This window comes from Corythoichthys intestinalis, chromosome 16 (assembly GCF_030265065.1).
Source record: "Corythoichthys intestinalis isolate RoL2023-P3 chromosome 16, ASM3026506v1, whole genome shotgun sequence".
NCBI lineage: Eukaryota > Metazoa > Chordata > Actinopteri > Syngnathiformes > Syngnathidae > Corythoichthys > Corythoichthys intestinalis.
Window position 1 is genome coordinate 16,255,394 of NC_080410.1, and position 18,845 is coordinate 16,274,238.

At 38.6% G+C, this 18,845-nt stretch overlaps 1 protein-coding gene across 3 annotated transcripts in view; it reads left to right on the forward strand.

Moving 5' to 3' along the window:
* The first annotated feature begins 2,247 nt into the window (after positions 1-2,247).
* Positions 2,248-18,845, forward strand: part of LOC130931877 (myosin-10-like) — an 81,370-nt gene continuing 64,772 nt past the window's right edge. Inside the window, exons 1-3 of one of the 3 annotated variants that reach the window (XM_057861052.1) lie at positions 2,248-2,463; positions 4,830-5,207; positions 11,323-11,479. In XM_057861052.1, the coding sequence (XP_057717035.1) occupies positions 4,863-5,207; positions 11,323-11,479 (502 nt within the window). In that variant the 5' untranslated portion in view covers positions 2,248-2,463; positions 4,830-4,862. The other 2 variants (XM_057861054.1, XM_057861053.1) reach the window with 2 other exon arrangements.

The following is an 18,845-nucleotide window of genomic DNA, read 5'->3' on the forward strand; positions in this document are numbered from 1 at the left end:
GGTAGGGACGATATAACAGCATAACGTGCATTTACACTTTTTGCTGGGGACGGGACATTAATAAGACTAAACAGATTGGGTGAACGGGAGTCAGGTTACATTTCTCACCAATATGAACCGAATTAATTGATAGGCTAAATCTGTATTGACCTCTACACCTTTCATGTGTATTGTTCAGGTGATACACCGATTCATACCTTTGTTTTCAAAAACTACTAAAACATTTTGAAAACTCCCAGAATAAATCTCTGGACTTCCAAAATCTGAATTTTATCAGCAAATTTAAATTCCAATATTTGAACATACATACATACATACGTTTTACCTCAACTACCATTCATGTATGATTATATGAAGAAATGTCTGCATAGGCTGCAAATATAAATATTTTTTAAAATGTAGAAAAAAATACATTTTAAATAAATGCAAGTCATCAGCCAATCAAACGTGCATTTGAGGGGAAAAAATGGACCGGCACATTCAGCAAGTGAAAAGAGGCAAATCTAAGTTTCAACATGATGAAAATAATTCACATAATAAGAGTAGGGTCAATTCTCTCCTTACAGCATTTGGGAAGACAAAATTATATAAAATTATCTGTATAACTGAACTCATTAATATATGCAAAAAAGGTTACTTAAAAGTTGGTGGGGACAATTTGAGTATCCTGAAAAGTTGGTGTTATGTCCCTATACTGTCCCTATGCAAACCTATGCCTTTGCCTATGACTTGTCTCAGTAAAGGTTTAGAAACACATGTACGGTGTACTGAAGGATTTTATGCGTGTAAATATAGCAACAATATACTGTACAAAAACAGTAGTATTGTGAACTGAGAAGAAACTATCCATCCTGGTACATTTAACTCACTTATCTGTGGTCAGGTTATGGGAATAGCAGCTTCTCCAGGAAGCCCAAATTTTTCCCCAGCCCCTTCATTGAGCTATTCGGGGGGAACCCAAAGTATTATGAGGCCAACCAGGAGACATGGTTTCTCTGGTGAGGCCTGGTTAATCTCCAAGGCCTCCTTCAAATTGGACATCCCACCATGTTGGCATCCAGAAGTCATACTGGTCAGATGCCCAAGCTACTCATTTGGTTCCTCATTGGAGGAGCAGCAGCTTGATTCAGAGTCCCTCTGATGACGTAATACAATACAGTGGACGTCTATTCAAAAGTTATCATTAGATGTATACTCGTTCACTGCCAGCCCAGATCACAGAATATATGTTGTGATAGTTAGAAACAACAATAGATGTCCAATCCATTTCAATTGGGAGAGGTTGGAATCGATCATCATTATTCGATCACTTCCAACCCCTCCCAGTTAAAATGGATTGGACGTGTATTGCACTCAATGGCAGGCAAAGAGTGAAGACTGAGGAGGAAATCAATATTGGATGCAATTGTATGTTCTTGTTAAAAAAAAGTTACTTTAACCCATTCATGGACAATGGACATCTATTCAAAAGTTATCATTACATTAACTCATTCCCTGCCAGCCGGTGTCACAGAGTATGTGCTGTGGTAGTTAGAAAAAACGGCAAAAGACATCCAATCCATATAGTGGCTGGAAGCGATCATCATCATCATTCGATCGCTTACAGCCCTTCCTTGTTAAAATGGATTGGACGTATATTGCAGTCAATGGCAGCCAAAGCGTGAAGCTATGTGCGGTCATCAGAGATTTATAGAACAATAGATAAAATTCCCAGGTCAAAATCCACGTTGGCCACACTTATTCCACTGTATGTCTTTTTTTTTTTTTTTTTCAATTTACAACATATAGAATTCCTGAAAAAAATTATCACTCGTGGCTTTTTTTTTATTACTATTTAATTCTTTTTCAAAATGGATCCTTCAACAAATTCATTTGATTTAAAATTGTTTAAATCTTTTTTTTTTTTTTTTTTTTTAACTGCCCATTGCAAAACATAAGCGTGTAACACTAAGATGGGATATCAAATAGGGCTGCAAACTATTGTCGCAAGTTGGAGAGCCCCGTCCTATATGAATGTAATAACAAGGTTTTTAAAATCAAATAAATAAATAAAATTCATCATTCGTGGATGAAATGGTTTTTTAAAAAAAATAAGTTAAAATAGCTTTAGCTCTAATAGATCTACTGGTTCTATTAGTTTAATGTTGCCTTCCTTTTTCTAATAGAAAACAGCATGGTATTTGGGAGCCAAACAGATTGTGACGCGATCCTCTTGTTAAACTGAGGGTGCGTTGGGTGCCCGTTGTAGGCGGGGGCTGCGGCGGTCAAGTGAGTAACCAGAGGGTCTAGGAGGGGCCCCAGCGTCGTGGCAGCAGCCCTGCCTCTGTGGTTGCATACCAGAGCCCAAACACATGCCTGCATCTCCATTGTGTGCGTGGAGCAGAACGTTACACAGAGGCTGCGCATCAGTGGCACAGCGGACTGCGTGGGGAACCGGACTCGAGCTTCTCGGAACGACACCAGGTGAGTGTCCGGGGTCACCGGCCGGAAATGGGCGAAGATGGACGGCTGGATATGATTTGGGAAGCCGGTGTCTTCGGGATGGAGGCGGTGATCGAGATCATTTCCCAAACTTAGTCGAAACTCATTATTTGTCTTTCGCGAGTTGAGAAAGGTGATTTGAGTGCCCTCTTATTTGTTTTCTTCTAGTGTTAATCAGATGAACTCGAATTAGACGACGCTATAATTAGCAGTTTAAGCTAGCAGTAGGAGTGCACTTTGGGTGAAACTAAACAAACAGGTAGCACCGTTATCTATCACCCAATTTATTTGTCGCTTTTAAAGCTGGTGTGTCGACACGAACGCCGAACAGCTATTTACCCGTCGGTTTAACTTGCAATGACATCTTACTATCTTATATATTTGTTTGAATGGGTCAACAAGTTTTGTGTCGCATGCTTGCAGCTTGCCAATGCACAGTCATCTTACTGACGTAACAAGTATTTTGTTAAAAATACTTCTAGCATTTAAAAATATATATATTATAATCGATTACTGTGTATTCCTAATTGCAAAGGTTTGTAGATGTGGATTTTAATGGCGTCCCGTTGCTGTGCACAGAGAGGCGCAGTTACGCACAATGCGCAACATAATGACAGATCCAAAAGGCACACTGCGGCTCCGAAATACGTTTCGCAGATCTCCGTTGTTGTTGACAATTTTAAACGAATCTCTTAATTTCTAACATATTCTGAATTCAATTAGTATCCCAAGTTCAAACCGAGGCAAGTTTTGCTTTACTGGAAATGATCAGTCAGTAACTGAGAGGCAAACTGTCCACTCGTACAAACTAACGGCAATCCAATCCTCGAATACAGAAGTAGTGCCAAGCATTTGGCTTATCAATAACGTTTTCAGTTTTAGTTGTTACGGTCACATTGATTATAAGTTAACTCCTTCACTGCCAGTCAAGGTATGTCAACTATTCACAGAGTATGCGTTGTGAAAGGTAGTAAAAGAAGTAGAAGATTTAAACTAAAAACACCTTTTAACTGCAATAACCTTCCATTCCATTTAAAATGACAGTGCTGGCAGCAATCGAATCGCACCCAAAGAGTGAATACTTGTGACTGTGATTTTTCTGCAGAAATTAAAATTTTCTGGTTTGATTGGGAGTTGTTTTTGAGTGTGAAAGGTTGAATATCTTCACTATCTATGGTCTGCGGTACAGGTAACCAGTCCAGGGTGTACCCTATACTCAAAGCCAGCTGGGATAGGCTCCCCACAGGATAAGTGGTGTGGAAAACAGGTTGCTGGATGAATACCAGTGCACTGACACCTGTTTTTGTAATGTTTTGATTACATTAGTTAACATTCACTCATTGGTTGTGGTTCACGCGCCTGACTTCATGAACATTGATGAATGCTGGTAGGCCTGCACATACCGCAATGTGTGCATACGCAATAGTCGCATCGCAGGACATGCAGTTATTGATTTATTTATTGATTGATTTATTTTTTAACATGTAAACTTTTGTTTGACGTCATAAAAGCAGACAGTGTGCAGATCCCGGATCCCTTTCATATACAGCAAGCCTGGATTAAACAGCATTGTGGGGAGAACAAGTATTTGATACACTGCCAATTGGCAGTGTATCAAATACTTGTTCTCCCCACTGTATATAAATTAGGGAAGTCCCCGACCGGATCATGTGATTGGAAATCAGGCTGATCGTGCCATTTTTCAGGAATGTGAACCAGGTGAATAGGATTTGGTTTTTAATTTAAAAAATATATTCATGTTTTTCTGCTTCATGCTCGTACAAAGCCACAGCCTCTTACCCTCCCTCATGCGAGGCAGTGCGCCCATACTTTTTTTTTTTTTTTGGTCACCAGTGCAGCTGGCGTTTGGTACTTAATGTTCACGATGATTGACAAGTATGTAGCTTTGATCTGGCCTGAGAAGCCTCGGTAGCTCTACGATCAAAGGCACACATGTCTTAATCATCGTTAACTTGCAGCCCAGTCTGAAGTATGCTGTGCCAACTGTGTAAGTGAGAGCCTTTTCTCAGCAGCATGAGCGTTAAAGTTTTGTGCTGGTGCACCTTAAGTAAAAAGTTAGGCGCAACCAGTGCAACCAATGCAAAAAGTAAGTGTGGAACCTTAGCAATATATGTATATCGCAGTGTTTATGATTTCTAATATCGTTCAGGCTTATCCCAAGCAGAGTTATTCAAGTTATATTGTGAAAATTCTTCTAGTTTTAATATCACAATATAATATTGCAATATCTCGCAAACCCCCCAAAAATCGCAATAATAGTTATTTCCAATATCGTTCAAGCCTAGATGTTGGTGTGTACTACACAATGTTCCACTTGTCTCTTCTAGGTGCCCACCTTGCTCTCGTCAACCCAACATAAGATGTCCCATCGAAGTGGTCAAGAGGACCCAGAGCGGTACCTGTTTGTGGATCGTGCTGTGGTTTACAACCCAGCCACACAGGCTGACTGGACAGCCAAGAAACTGGTTTGGGTTCCATCAGAGCGCCATGGTTTTGAGGGTGCCAGTATCCGTGAGGAGCGCGGCGAGGAGGTGGTGGTGGAGTTGGCTGAAAATGGTAAAAAGGTGGTCGTAAACAAGGATGACATCCAGAAGATGAATCCTCCCAAGTTCAGCAAGGTGGAGGACATGGCTGAGCTCACCTGCCTGAATGAGGCATCTGTGCTGCACAATTTGAAGGACCGCTATTACTCCGGACTCATATATGTGAGTAACCTAGCTCCCCTTCAGAGGTTTCTCATAACTGTTTATTGTTCACGTGGTTATGATTAACCTCAAAACTCACCTCAAATTTTCTGTTCCTTGCACACGACTGGTAACCTTTAGCCTGTTATGCAATAGCTAGTTCTAATATTTATCATGGTTGGACGTTGACTTCCTGACCAAACATGTAAAGTCAATCTGTGTTGATGCTAAACCATTGCTTTCTTCTAGTGAAACACTTCTCCTGTTTCAACTGCAAACTATATACAGTGGTACCTCGAAATACGATCGCTTCGACACACTCTTTTTGACATCTGACGTAAAATTTGACTCGCCATTTGTTTCTACATCCAACGACATGCTCGAAATACGACGATTTATGACAGCGCCGCAGTTTCTTTGTTTTCCCGCAAGACAGGCGCACAGAGGATTTTCTTGTGAGAGAAATCAACATCTATTCCAAGATTGTTAGTGCAGGTGGTGAAAAAAATGAAAAGGCGAGGCTTACCATTGAAATAAAAATGGAAATGAAAGAAAAATATGAGTGTGGTGTGCATGTGCGTGAACTGGCTCAACAATTCGGCTGTAGAATGTCTGCGATCTCGAAGGTCTTCATCCAACCTCTGTTCGCCAGTCTTTATAAGTTAAGGTGACAATTATTATTATTGTAACATCGCCCAAAAAATCGCCAGCTTTGTCAGGTTTTTAATCATTTATTTCAGAACTTGTGCAACACAACAAGCCTACTGTCCGCCGGAGCTGAACATGAGAAGTGAGAGTAAAAAGTACTCTCTCAGTATGTCACGTCAACCACGCGGTGCGTTCAGCTACACCATGCAACAGATTCACCACATTAGAACCCAATTCGTTACATTAGTACAGGTATTATTATTATTTTTACTAATATTATTATTCCTTTTTTTATTCATAATTTATTTGTTTTGCTCTGTGTAATTACTATTTGCAATACTACCAGCAGTATTTATGAAGGATTTAGTGTAGGTTTTCGGTCTGTGAAACAAATTAATGGAATTATAATGTATTCTTCTGGGAAAATCCTGCTCGACATATGACCATACAAACATACAAACAAGGTCCTGGTCCTGGAACGAATTAACTTCGTATGTACAGGTACAACTGTATTTTGAAGTCCATACTGTTGCAACATACAAATGCTATATTCTAAACTACAAAATGGAGCAGACTTTCTGCTCGTGATCCACTTTATGGTTTTCAGGAATAGAATTTGGGTTGAATGTAGGCCTGAACGATATTGGAAAAAACTATTGTTGCGATTTTTTTTAGGTGTGCAATATATTGCGATATTATATTGCGATATTAAAAAAAAAATTTAAAATTAAAGAAATTTTCACTAAATGACTTGAATAGCTGTTTGGAAATACTTTACATAACACACCGTGACCACAGTGTATTCATATAATACCGTTTAATTTGTGAATGATGAAGATTTCTGTATGAAGGTATCCAGGAAGTCATATCTGCACAAAATAGATCATTTGTGACTTGAATGTCACTTAAGGAAATATCATTTAGGTACCACAAGTAGATTGTTGTTTTTTTGAAAATTTGAAAAAAAAGCGTAGACAGTACGCCATACAGTTACTGTTTATTAATGAAAAGTGGACTGCTTGTTTTCAAACGAAGAATAGCGCAAACACTTTATTGGTATTATGACTTTGGTATAGAGGACATGATGCATTCACATACAGTCCATTTTACTGCACTGTAGACCCACAAACATGCAACACATGTCACATCTGAGTCACTGTTATATATAAAGGGTACCAATGCAGATTGCGGGAACGAAGTAGAGCTAGAGGTATAGTATCATTCTCATAACAGATGCACGACTGCACCTCTATGTAAGGGGACGTTGTAATGCTTGGGATTTGATCCTTCTGTGCGACATATTAGGACCGCTGAATATTTGCTAGCTAGCTTTACCTAGCAACCACAATAACACAATAACAGACAATTGTGAAATTAATATTTCTAGAAATGCTTATCTAACCTTAATATTATGAACTTTGTAACTCTTGTATTGGATATTTTACTATGTAGTTGGTCCTAATATTGTGGCTAGTTGCTGTATTTTCTGATTAAATGTAAATTGTGTTCTTCTTCTCAAAGACCATGAATTCTGAATCCATTGTTTTCCAGATAACTCCTGAAACAATACAAAGTGGGGCACAATGTAGATTTTATATTGTGATTTCCCCCCCCCCCCCCCCCCCATTCATTCAAATTTGACGGGTGTGTGTTTAAAATTCAGACGACACTTATATTTTCACTTTACAGTGTTTTTATGTTTTATATACTTGTAACTGGTCATAGAAGTTTGATAACCCTGTGATTCTTGCACTTTCTGGTCCCATAGCTCTGCACACTAGTTTAGCGTCTTCATTTTTTTAAATTCTAAAACCAAGGTAGCTTGCGCTGCGCTTTGTCAAGGCTCATGTTCATCTAGGGATCTTCTTAATTTGTATTTTGGCTAAAACAAATTACAAACATGTGTTCCCACTAAGTGGTCTTTTTTTTTTAACAGGAAGAACATTTCCCTGCTCAGTTGTTTGACTTACCTCCTCAGTGTTCATTGCAGACATGCTGTAATACCCCCTTAAACCTTCCTCCTGATGAGGACTTTATGTGAAGGCTTCCATGTTTGAGTCATAGCGCAGACATATGACGCACACTGTCACTTAGGTGCTTGTCATTGTCGTAGTATCTAAAGGTGACCTCACGCTTGATTGGAAGGATTTATTTTGACGAGGTGGTGCGTCACAGGCTAATCAGAGCGCCCCACTGGCCTACCACGGTAGCTTGGAAACAAGCAGACCTTTGTATCGTAAGATAAGCCTCAGCTGTCAGAAGGCATCAGCATTCTTCCATGGCAAAAAGATTGTCATAATATCCATCTGTTTGTCAGTGTGCTTTTCTTCTGCGGTCTACTCTTAGTGTCTATCTCCGTTTATTTTCTGTTAGTCTAGTTTACTTTAACTTTAGTGTATATTACCGTAATGATTCAACGTTAGTGTATTCTGCAGTGATGGTCATGTTGTCTGATTGGATTACAATACCCAAACACACTTATAAATTTCTATTTAAAATAGTTTGAACATATGAATTATTCTGAACATGTTTGCTGATGTCCGCCAGAGAGCCTACTGTTGAATCCAAATTTAGAAATTGGGAAGCAGATTGACATCTCTGTTAGTGTGATTTGATTCCATACATAAGTACTGATCAGTATGTCAAAGACTCTTCTGTTGTCTTTTTGAGTTGCCATGACATGTATACATAAGAATGCTGATTTAAGGGAATGTCTTCTATTGTCTACGCTACACAGACTAGTGGCATGAAGGCACTATCATGGTGCACAGAATGCCCTCTCCTTTTCAGTAGAGAGCAGTGTATTCATGTCCCACCCAGAGATGGCAGATGGGGTCGGCTGTCGCGTCCGCTGTTGCTTGTGTGTTACTCAGCTGTTACCAAGCCACAGGATCGCCTGACCTGGATCTGATTTCACAGTGGAAATATCAACTTCCCTTTCCTAGATGGGACCAGACACGATGTTAAGTTATTTCTATGGTAGAATGCTGCCTGTCATAGTGAAGGTTTGCTTTGAAGGTATCTTGATCCTGTGAGACTCGTATACATTTTTTTAACTTGTGCAAAGGACAAAGTAACTGCTATACATACAACTAACTTTATTTTTTTTTTCTTCAACATTTTTTAAAGAATTGCACGATAACGTCGAGAAGTAGGGTGAGCAATGGCTTTTTGAGTGGTGGCTCTGTATACAGTAAATATCATTGTGTCTTAACTGTCCTTGATTAGTGAGCAAGAAAAACAGTTCGACTGAATTGGACCTTTAGAAAAGTCATCAGGCTCCCATCTTGCTTTCTTGCAGCCTCTCTATGTTTGGTCAACTTCGATCTACAACGTTGTTTTTTTCGGTCATGATTTGTACCAGAGCATCATTTGTTGGTGGTCTGGGGGCTCCACACTGAGCTATTATATAACAATTTTAGTATGCTGTCTGGTTCCTGGGTGTCTGCTCTTGAAGCCCTGTCTCAGTGGACTGTAATTATGATACTCATGTCAGCATATGTGACAGTGTGACGGTTCGTTGGGCAACAAACGGCTAGCTGCACTCTGCTCTTGCCAATGAATGGTAGGGTGCCTAAATGTAGGAAGTAAAAACTAAAAACCTTCAAGATAAGCTGGCAATTACCAAAATAGATTTTCCAAGAAATTTTTAAACACATCATTAGAGCTTTCATCCATGATGCTTCTTTTTCTCCTTTCCTGTATGGTTATAATTTGATGACAGGAAATATAGAGGTAAACTTGCCTTCAGTCAAATGATGCGCTATGTAAAATAAACACTTAACCCATAATCCAAAAGTACCAGTAATTACATACTGCACATGAGCTACAAGCAATATAGATGAGGTGGAGATTTGTGGTAACAGTAAATCCTGTGGCTAACAAGCAAGTGGTCAAAGTTATAATATGGAGAAGCGTTCAACATTCTGCCTTTTCTATAGGGGATGCAAAACCCCTATAGCATCTGTAGACAAGGAGAAGCAATACTCCACCGGGGCCTCTCACTCATTTTTTCTTTTTGCTCTCTGGTAAATTCAGACTACAGCAGAGATGAGACTGAGAGGCTCTCATACCACACACATTCTTGGGGGCAAATCACTCAGCCATTACGCACTCAAATCCAACAGCATAATAAGAAAGTAGGTTAATTGTTGGCAACCTGAACAATTTGTAGCGGAAGAGGTTATGATATTTCAACGTCCATATTGTTTTGAGCAGATAAACACAGCTAAGAAAAGTTGTTCCGTAGTGGACAACTTTATGGATTTAGACAAAAATTGTCTTTTTCTTTACCGTGTGATTATCACAAATATCACATATCACAAACTAGGTGCGGCTGAATGAACAAAGCAAAGTAAATACACACCATGTTGCCTCAGTTGACACAATTATTAAGGTGTAAATGATGACTGTATTATTCCTGTGCTATGAACCTACAACCAGTGTTGTTAATAACGGCGTTACAATATAACGGCGTTACTAACGGCGTTATTTTTTTCAGTAGTGGGTAATGTAATTAATTACTTTTCTCATCTTGGCAACGCCGTTACCGTTACTGAGGATGGAAAGGCATGTGTTACTATGCGTTACTATATTGGTCGAAAAGTCTGAGGGAGACGGACTCACCGAGACGACAGAGCAGAGCAGGAGTGAGGAGGAGGCAAGAAAGTTGTGACGAGGAGCAAACGCGATGCTAGGTAGCTCCAATAATACATGTTGTAGCCGATAGCCTACAAACTACGCCCGCATGTTATGGTAGATATGGTAGACATGGTAGATATCACATGTACTGTATATAGATATAACTAGATGCAAAATGACAGACATGGCACTAAATGCGTTAGTAGACAGCCGCCATCTTAAAGCAGTAGACTTTTTAAGACGGCTCTGTTGTAGAGAACCTTCCTAGCGAACCTAAGTAGCTTTTTATCCAAAATACTTCTAAATCGGCAAAATCTTGACTTGAATCTATCTTTAAATGATGAAACAGTTTTAAAACTTTCATATGTCGAAGGTAGAGAGAAGGAACTAATGCAATAATGGGAGCAATTTTAACAACTTTTAACAGTTGATTCAGGGTAAAGGGTAAATTAGGGTAAAGAATTGGGCTCGGGCCAATTGTACCAAAAACCTTCACAAAAAACTTCACATAGTGTGGCCAATGTTTTTTGTTTTTTGTTTTTTTCTTTTTTTTTTTTTTGGGGAGGAAAAAAAAAAAAGTAATTATCACCAATTACTTTGCCAAGTAACTAATTACTCTTACATTCAGGTAATTGAGTTACTAACGCAATTACTTTTTGGGAGAAGTAATTTGTAACTATAATTAATTACTTTTTTTCAATAAGATTAACAACACTGCCTACAACCAATGTGACGAGTTAGAGAAAAAAGATATTGATTGACATTTATCTGCTTCTATAACTGAACTTCCTTCATGATTTGAATCCACTGCTTAAGCATGTGTTTCTTTCCATTTTTATCTCTATAGACATATTCTGGCCTGTTCTGTGTGGTCATCAACCCCTACAAAAACTTGCCAATTTATTCAGAGAACATCATTGAGATGTACCGGGGGAAGAAGAGACACGAGATGCCGCCTCACATCTACGCCATCTCGGAATCGGCGTACCGCTGTATGCTTCAAGGTACGACTTTTGCATTGTCACTGACAGATGCGTTGTGACATTTTTAATCTGTCAAAGGTTGTAAAGCATTGCCACAGTATTCAGTATTCCTATACTCTCAACATTTTGATATGTTGCTTTCATTAGACTTAGTGAGGACCAGTTCTTTGAAGCAGATGAGAATTGTTTTTCACTAAGTGTTTTTCAGAAATGTGGTTTCTCTGGTGCAAGAGTTTAGCTCACTTGCAGCCAGCATTGAGTTTACTTGCATACTCCAGGAGATTAGTGTGTGAAGAAAGTGTTTAAAGTGTGTGAAAGGTCACAAGGTCACTGTGGATGTGGCATTTCTCATTATATCATAGAAGTGCCGTGCATCAAGGAATCATAGACCTGACATGTTTTGCTGAAATCCAACACTGCCAAACCATTAAGATGGAAAACTTGCATCGATATACAGAACAGCCAATAATGGGAAAATCGGACGTGTTTAGGTGTTCATTTAGATATTGATTTGATAGTATTCATCTGCACACATGCAGCCGCCGTCAATGTAATTCAAATAAGTGAAAGTTGAAAGTGGAGAGTAAGAGTTTTGGGGATCTTTGAACAGCTCAAGTTTCTTTACTTTGTGACTCTATTCCCTCACCATAGAAAACCAACATTAGCCTAGCTCCCGTTTAATGCCATTACTCAAATGCATGCTGGAAAGAGTGTTTCATTTTACATTTTGTTTGTTGGTCCACAGCTGTGGGGTTTATGTGTGTGGCTGATGCCCTGTCAGCTCCCTGTCATTACAGCCCTCAGGCTGCTCACTGAAGCCTGCAGGACGTTGGATTGGATGTACAAATAGCTGAGACCATGACTTGTGGGTCCGGATTGTCCATGGCCATTTCATGAACCACAATGGAGTAGTTTTTCTTAAAAGGAGCCTCTAGGGAATATTTGTGCTCTAGTTCTGGGGGTATTATTACTCTCTTCAAAAATCATTTTCATCCTTTTTTAGCATATTTCTTCAATCTCCAAATTGAATCGATTTCGTTTTTACTGTCGAATACACGTTTACAGGCGTTTTACCATCAAATGAAGAAGTTAAAAACCCACAAAATAATGGGTATCTATTAAGGATGCTTTTGAACACAACTACTCTACAGTGCCTGTTAAAAACGAGAACAAAAAACCTTTGCAGTGGGTTTTGCAGCATTTTCTGTGGTTGAAGATGCGGTCTGCTTAAATGAAAACACTTGACCCATGTAAAGCTGTGCCATGACGTACAAATTTAAGCAGCATTTCAATTCTCAACTTTTATGACCGTAAAATTGTAAGAGTTTGATTCACCAGTCGACACGCAGCTATACAGCATGCAGCTATACAAAAATTATAGCTTTTGATGAACTTTTCATGTTCTGCTACTTTGTAGCATCTATACAATACAACTTGTCTGGAATAAGATACTGTGTTCCATTTGAAAGAGTTTGTATATGTTTGAGTAGTTTTTGCTGATTTGCAAATAACAGCAAAAAATTAGTTGTCTTCATTTACAAAACAAAACCATGGTTGAAAAACTGAGGTACGGCTCATAGCGTGGTTTACCAGTACCATCCCAACCCTAATGGACAGTATATGACTCCGTTAACCTGTTGCAGCCTGCCAACATGATGTAAGATGTTTACGTCGATATGGGAAATCTCATGTGCTATCGGTCTTGTTTGACCCCATATTTCCCTGAGGAGGTTTCATTCTTTTGAGCCACTGACCCACACAGGGGGAGGGGCACGGTAGCCAGTGGAATGAGGTCATCACTGTCCCCTCGATAAATACCCTGGCGTGCTAAATTCTACACGCTGAGTCACAGTTAAGTTGTCTCTAGAGCAGGCCATTACCCACTATAGGACTCCTTTGGAAAAGAGTGCTTCACCATGGGTACTGTGTGTATGTGTGTGCACGTGCAACCAAAATAGCCATCACAAGGAAACTCTGATAGCAATGTCACTTACTGTCCGACAGTGTTTTAACAGACACAAAAACAGGAGTTTTTAACTCAATGCCCTTATTTGTTAGGAGTAGCCACCAAACTGGAAAGTTACAGTGCCTTTTTAAAATTTGAATCTTATTTCTAACTGCGACTTCACCTCCTTTACTGACTACAGCAGCTGGTCTTCTTTGCCGCCCTTTTGTCCTTTTCACTTTCTTATTTATTCTTTTTCCTACAACAAAATCTTCTGGCTTGGAAAAGAGGAATTTCCCACATCCTTGCAAGCATTTTTGGTCCCCTCTTGCTTAACATGAAAAATATAACCACAGATTTGCTGGAAGCATTTTACTCGCTCTCTCTTCTTTTGACCTTATTACTTACCCTTTTTACAAGAAAGTAACAGAAGTAGTCTGGAATGTCCTCAATGTCCCTTTCTGGATATGGCCAGTTTTGCATGGTGAGGTGAGCACTATTACTTTGTTATTCACATTCACATTTGATGGTGCAGTATAGGGATGGGAATCGAAATCCGATTCCAATTCCGAACCGGTTCTTAGTGTTTCGAGGCCTCGACATCCCAATGAAATAGCCTTAACGATCCCTTTAACGAGTCCGAAAGACGCATGTTGCGTCGTGACATGTCTTGTTGTCCAGACGCATCAAACTAGCATGGCGCCAAGAACCACTCGCTCCAAAGTTTGGCTACACTTCACCAGGAAAGAGGGTGAAAATGAAAGGTTACGATGGTTTAGCACGAGCATTGCATCCGTAAACATAACAATGACAGCATGTAGGTTCAAACGCTCGAAAGTGTGTCTTCACTTAATGAGGAAAAATTACAACAAAGCGACTTGCAGTCATTGCAAGGTGGAGATAACTGCATCGGGAGGGAATACGACTGCACTGTCCTCACTGAGACGCTAAGGCTCAGTCCTGGCTATACAGCTAGCTAAACGCCCAATTGACGATGCAGAAGACGTTGGTATAATTTGCTGACTTTTTTCAACCATCACTTGAAGACTGAAACTAAAAATAGAAATGAAACAAATCAATTTCGTCCCCAATAACAAACAGGTTTGCATCAACGTAAATCAGCGATGGTTAGCTGCTAATACAGTAATAACACAAACGGTTAGCATGCGTTCTCTAGCATTAGCACATCGTTCAAACCACTACACAACTGGATTTAAGTGTCCGATCACGAGTGGAAACACACAACAGCAACACAAAAGATGATAAATACAGGCGTTGCCTCTGTAGAGATTTTAGAAACATTAACAAAGAATGTAGGCTCGTAGGAGTGTTTCCCTCTCTCACTAACTCGCTCACTCGCTTGGACGCGGCACTTCTTCTTTGCGTGTAAGCGCGCTCTTCTTCACCTGAGCGCGTTCTTCTTCGCGTGAGGAAGCGCAAGAGCGCCCCCACTTGAACGTGAAAGCGCCATAAAAACTAAAAGGCATGCATTTCAATAAAATGGTAAATAATACACTATAACACAGGGGTCCCCAAACTACGGCCCGCCTCCACATTTGGTCCGCCCCCCTGAACAATACCAGAGAGCATTTTGAATTTTCTTTTTTTTTTTTCTCAATAGTGTTATTTATTTCCTGGCCTTTTTCTGTGAAGAACTCAAAGAGGGTTATTTGGTTAATATCTATTTAATAGTGTTATTATTATTTATTATTATTATTAGGGCTGTCAAACGATTAAAATTTTTAATCGAGTTAATTACAGCTTAAAAATTAATTAATCGTAATTAATCGCAAATAATCGCAATTCAAACCATCTATAAAATATGCCATATTTTTCTGTAAATTATATATATATATTCTGTAAAATAAATTGTTGAAATGGAAAGATAAGACACAAGATGGATATATACATTCAACATACGGTACATAAGGACTGTAGTGGGCATTTCACTCTACTGTCATTTAAATCTGTCTATGCTGTCCTCACTCCGAAGCGTCTACTTTTTCCAAAGCTAGACAGCTAGTGAACGACGCCTTAATAATCAGACTTCTTCCTTTTTCAACTGATTTATTAACCCTTGAGAGTCGAAGGACGCGCCGGCGCTTCCTCAGCGCACGTCGTCTTTGAAGCGCCTTCACGTTTTAATTACGTCACCCACATGCCGTTGGTTGGTCTCGTTTTAAAGTGCGGAAGTTGCGGTTTACTCTCGTTATTATTTGAAGTCAATCGACCAACTAAAACGTGAGATATTGACATTTAAGTTTTATAGTTTTATTGACCTCTCAAAAAAACATTAAAACGCTGCATGGATCATTTGTTTATGTCTATATTTCCATCATTTCTTGTCCTTTTTCAAAACGGAAGCTCCATGAAAAAAACACAAATCAAACGAACCCTTTCGAAGTCACAGTGGAAGCACAAAATGCGTTTTTTTTAAATTTATAAATATAACTGCCGTGCGAGGTTCCACCGAACGAGAGGGAGGAGTGTTCTGAAGCAGCGAGGTGGCGAGCGACAGCCGTTTGGATCGAGCAGCGACTTTGTGTGACTTTGAGAATGAACGGAAAACTAAATTTAGCGCAAGCAATTGTGCTTTTTGATCAACTTGAGGACGAGGATGGTCCAAATTCGTCATCATAGTCTTCTTCGGAAGAGTCCTCGAGTGAAGATAGTGACGGATTTGAACACGTGGGTGACGCCATCGACGAGCAGAGGTAAGCAAACTCACTTTTTTTTTTTTATGCTGAAAAAGTTTCTTTTGAAAGTTTCTTTTGATATTGCAAGACAAAGTTAATTTTGATGCAATATAAGTGTGTGTTTGTGTATATAATAATAAAATGTGCATATCAGATCAAAGTCGTACGTGCACTGTGTGTATCCAAGGCAGGAATTTATAATTGTGGTGTTCTTCTTTCTATATGAAGATTAGGGATGTAGCACATATTCAGCTATGGTATTCTTTCTATTGTCATACATATAGATTTCCATTATTATTTATTGCTGTATATATTTTTATTTTATACTTTATTATTTTCATAAATACTGACTTTTTTTCATGTACATTTATAGTGACAATGAAAGTAAAGTGAAATGAAAATGGAAGGGTGGAAAGAGGACCGACACCCCAGTGTGGGCTGTGTGATGTCGCCCTGTGTCTAATTCCAGGACGAAACTGCTTGTCGGAGTGGCATGCCTGAAAAAAATGTAACTTGTTTATTGTAAATATTTTTGAAAATACTTTTTTTTCCAATGTTATATATATATATTTTTTTCCCACAATCAGTCTTCTCAATTTGTGTATATAAATGTGTGTTCAATAAGCTTGATTGTGTGTACATAGTTTTCATCAGGCTGCAATACCTAAACTCATAAAGAGATGGCCTCTAAACACTTTTGTGTTAGATGGTATATATTTTTTCACTGTTCGGTCTGCTGTATATAACCTGTTTTGACTAGAGCATGTATAAAGGCAAAAAACGCCTATGTCTGTACCTGTTGTTTATGTCGAATTGTCAAATATAAGACTATTTATTCTAAAATTTTTTGGTTGAATGTTCATCCTAACATGTTGAATAAATATTACAAAGTTTCAAAACGGTTCGTTATGCATGTTTGGTTGTCAATTGGACATCAATATTAAAAATTTTGACAAAACGATTTTGGAATTTTTGGTCTTTTTGGGCCCAAAATGATGATTTATAATTGGTCAGTGAAGGAAACAACAGTTTGGACATGAAGTTCAAGGTGTCACAAAAAAAGGGACCAAACCCGGCCATTGTAAACAATTCTTTCTTTGAAATATAAAGGCAACTTCAAAGGCATGCAAAATCAGACAAAATAGGCCCAGACCTTAAAGGGTTAATAAAATGGCCTCAAACCATTGTCCTCTTTAGACCGTCGTAAAACTACAAAAAAAAAGTACACAAGCATTGCATTAGCAACAACGTTAGCTTAGCACGCTATACAGGTTCACTAAACAAACAAGAAGCGTCTCATACAAAAAATATAACATTTCGCTTACTAACATAATATGTACATTCTTTACAACAACCATACTTACAGACAAATCTTGTCCAAGGATCATATAAGCACAACATTACAACGTAGGCGTCAGCCCGAGACGTTGTGCAGCCATATTGAACTGGCAAGAAAACAATAAAACATGTCGCAAAGCGACCACAAGAATTCGCTGTTAGACAGCACAAAAAGCCTTGCTGTAAAACTTACCAAAAGGCAGAATAGTGTCTGAGCGGGACATGTGCGTTAATTGCGTCAAATATTTTAACGTGATTAATTAAAAAAATTAATTACCGCGCGTTAACGCGATAATTTTGACAGCCCTGATTATTATATTATATTATTATTTTTATTTCATTTACTTTTGTTCCGTGAAGAATCCAGAAAGGATTATTTGATTGTGGCTTTCTGAAAAACAATATTTTTTTTACATTTAGGCACTCCTGCAATCGTCACACTTTTTCAGTTACAAACTGAACCCGGCCCCTCATCAGAGAAGGATAAAGTTATGTGGCCCTCACAGAAAAAGTTTGGGGACCCCTGCTTTAACACATATTGCCAAAGGTAGAACAACACCCTATATGCCAATATATACCAATATTTGTTATTTCTGTTAGAAAAATGTTTCAGTAAAATGTTACACATTCTTGTGCATTTGCCACTTATTGCCACAGTTAACATTGAGCCTTTAGGCCTCTTTTGACCTGGTTGTGAGTTTGTAAGGTTGTGACTTCTGATTAAACAAACTCAATGCCAATCAAAACATTTGTTGTTCTTTTTCCCCAATTTGGAATCGATAAGAGAATCGATAAAGAATCGAATCGTTAAGCAATATCAATAATGGAATTGGAATCATAAAAATCGTATCAATTCCCATCCCTAGTGCAGTACGTAAATTTCAACAATCTGGGTGCTCCTGCCATTGTTTCTATACTGTATACTAATTTCTGGTTTATCGTTCTCAATGTCATCATAGTTTAGAATGTAATTGCTAATTGTGTCTTTTATTATTTGGGGTCTTTATAGCTTTGGATTTGTACAGATGCAGGAGCATTAACTCATAGCTGCCGAAGCTGTGTCTTATTTAAACTCAGTTTTAATAATTCATGAAACTGTTTGAGCCTTTGTTTGTTTTTGTTTTTTCCCCATTTTGTTTTCATTTTGTAACCATCTTGACTATTTAGCTGAACCAAAAAATATTTTGATTGGGTGAACATTCTGCAATGTGATCACAAAGAGAAGTTGAATTGAGGACAATGTCCATTGGATGTTTTAACACTCCCTGTCATTTTTAGTAAAACATCCTTTTGCTGCTTGTAATTAAATGACAAAGTAATTTGCACTTTGTAATTTGACCTTTGGAACCAATTTTATACAACTATGTTTTTAGTTTGTGCCCAAATACTTTGAAAACTTGACAAATTA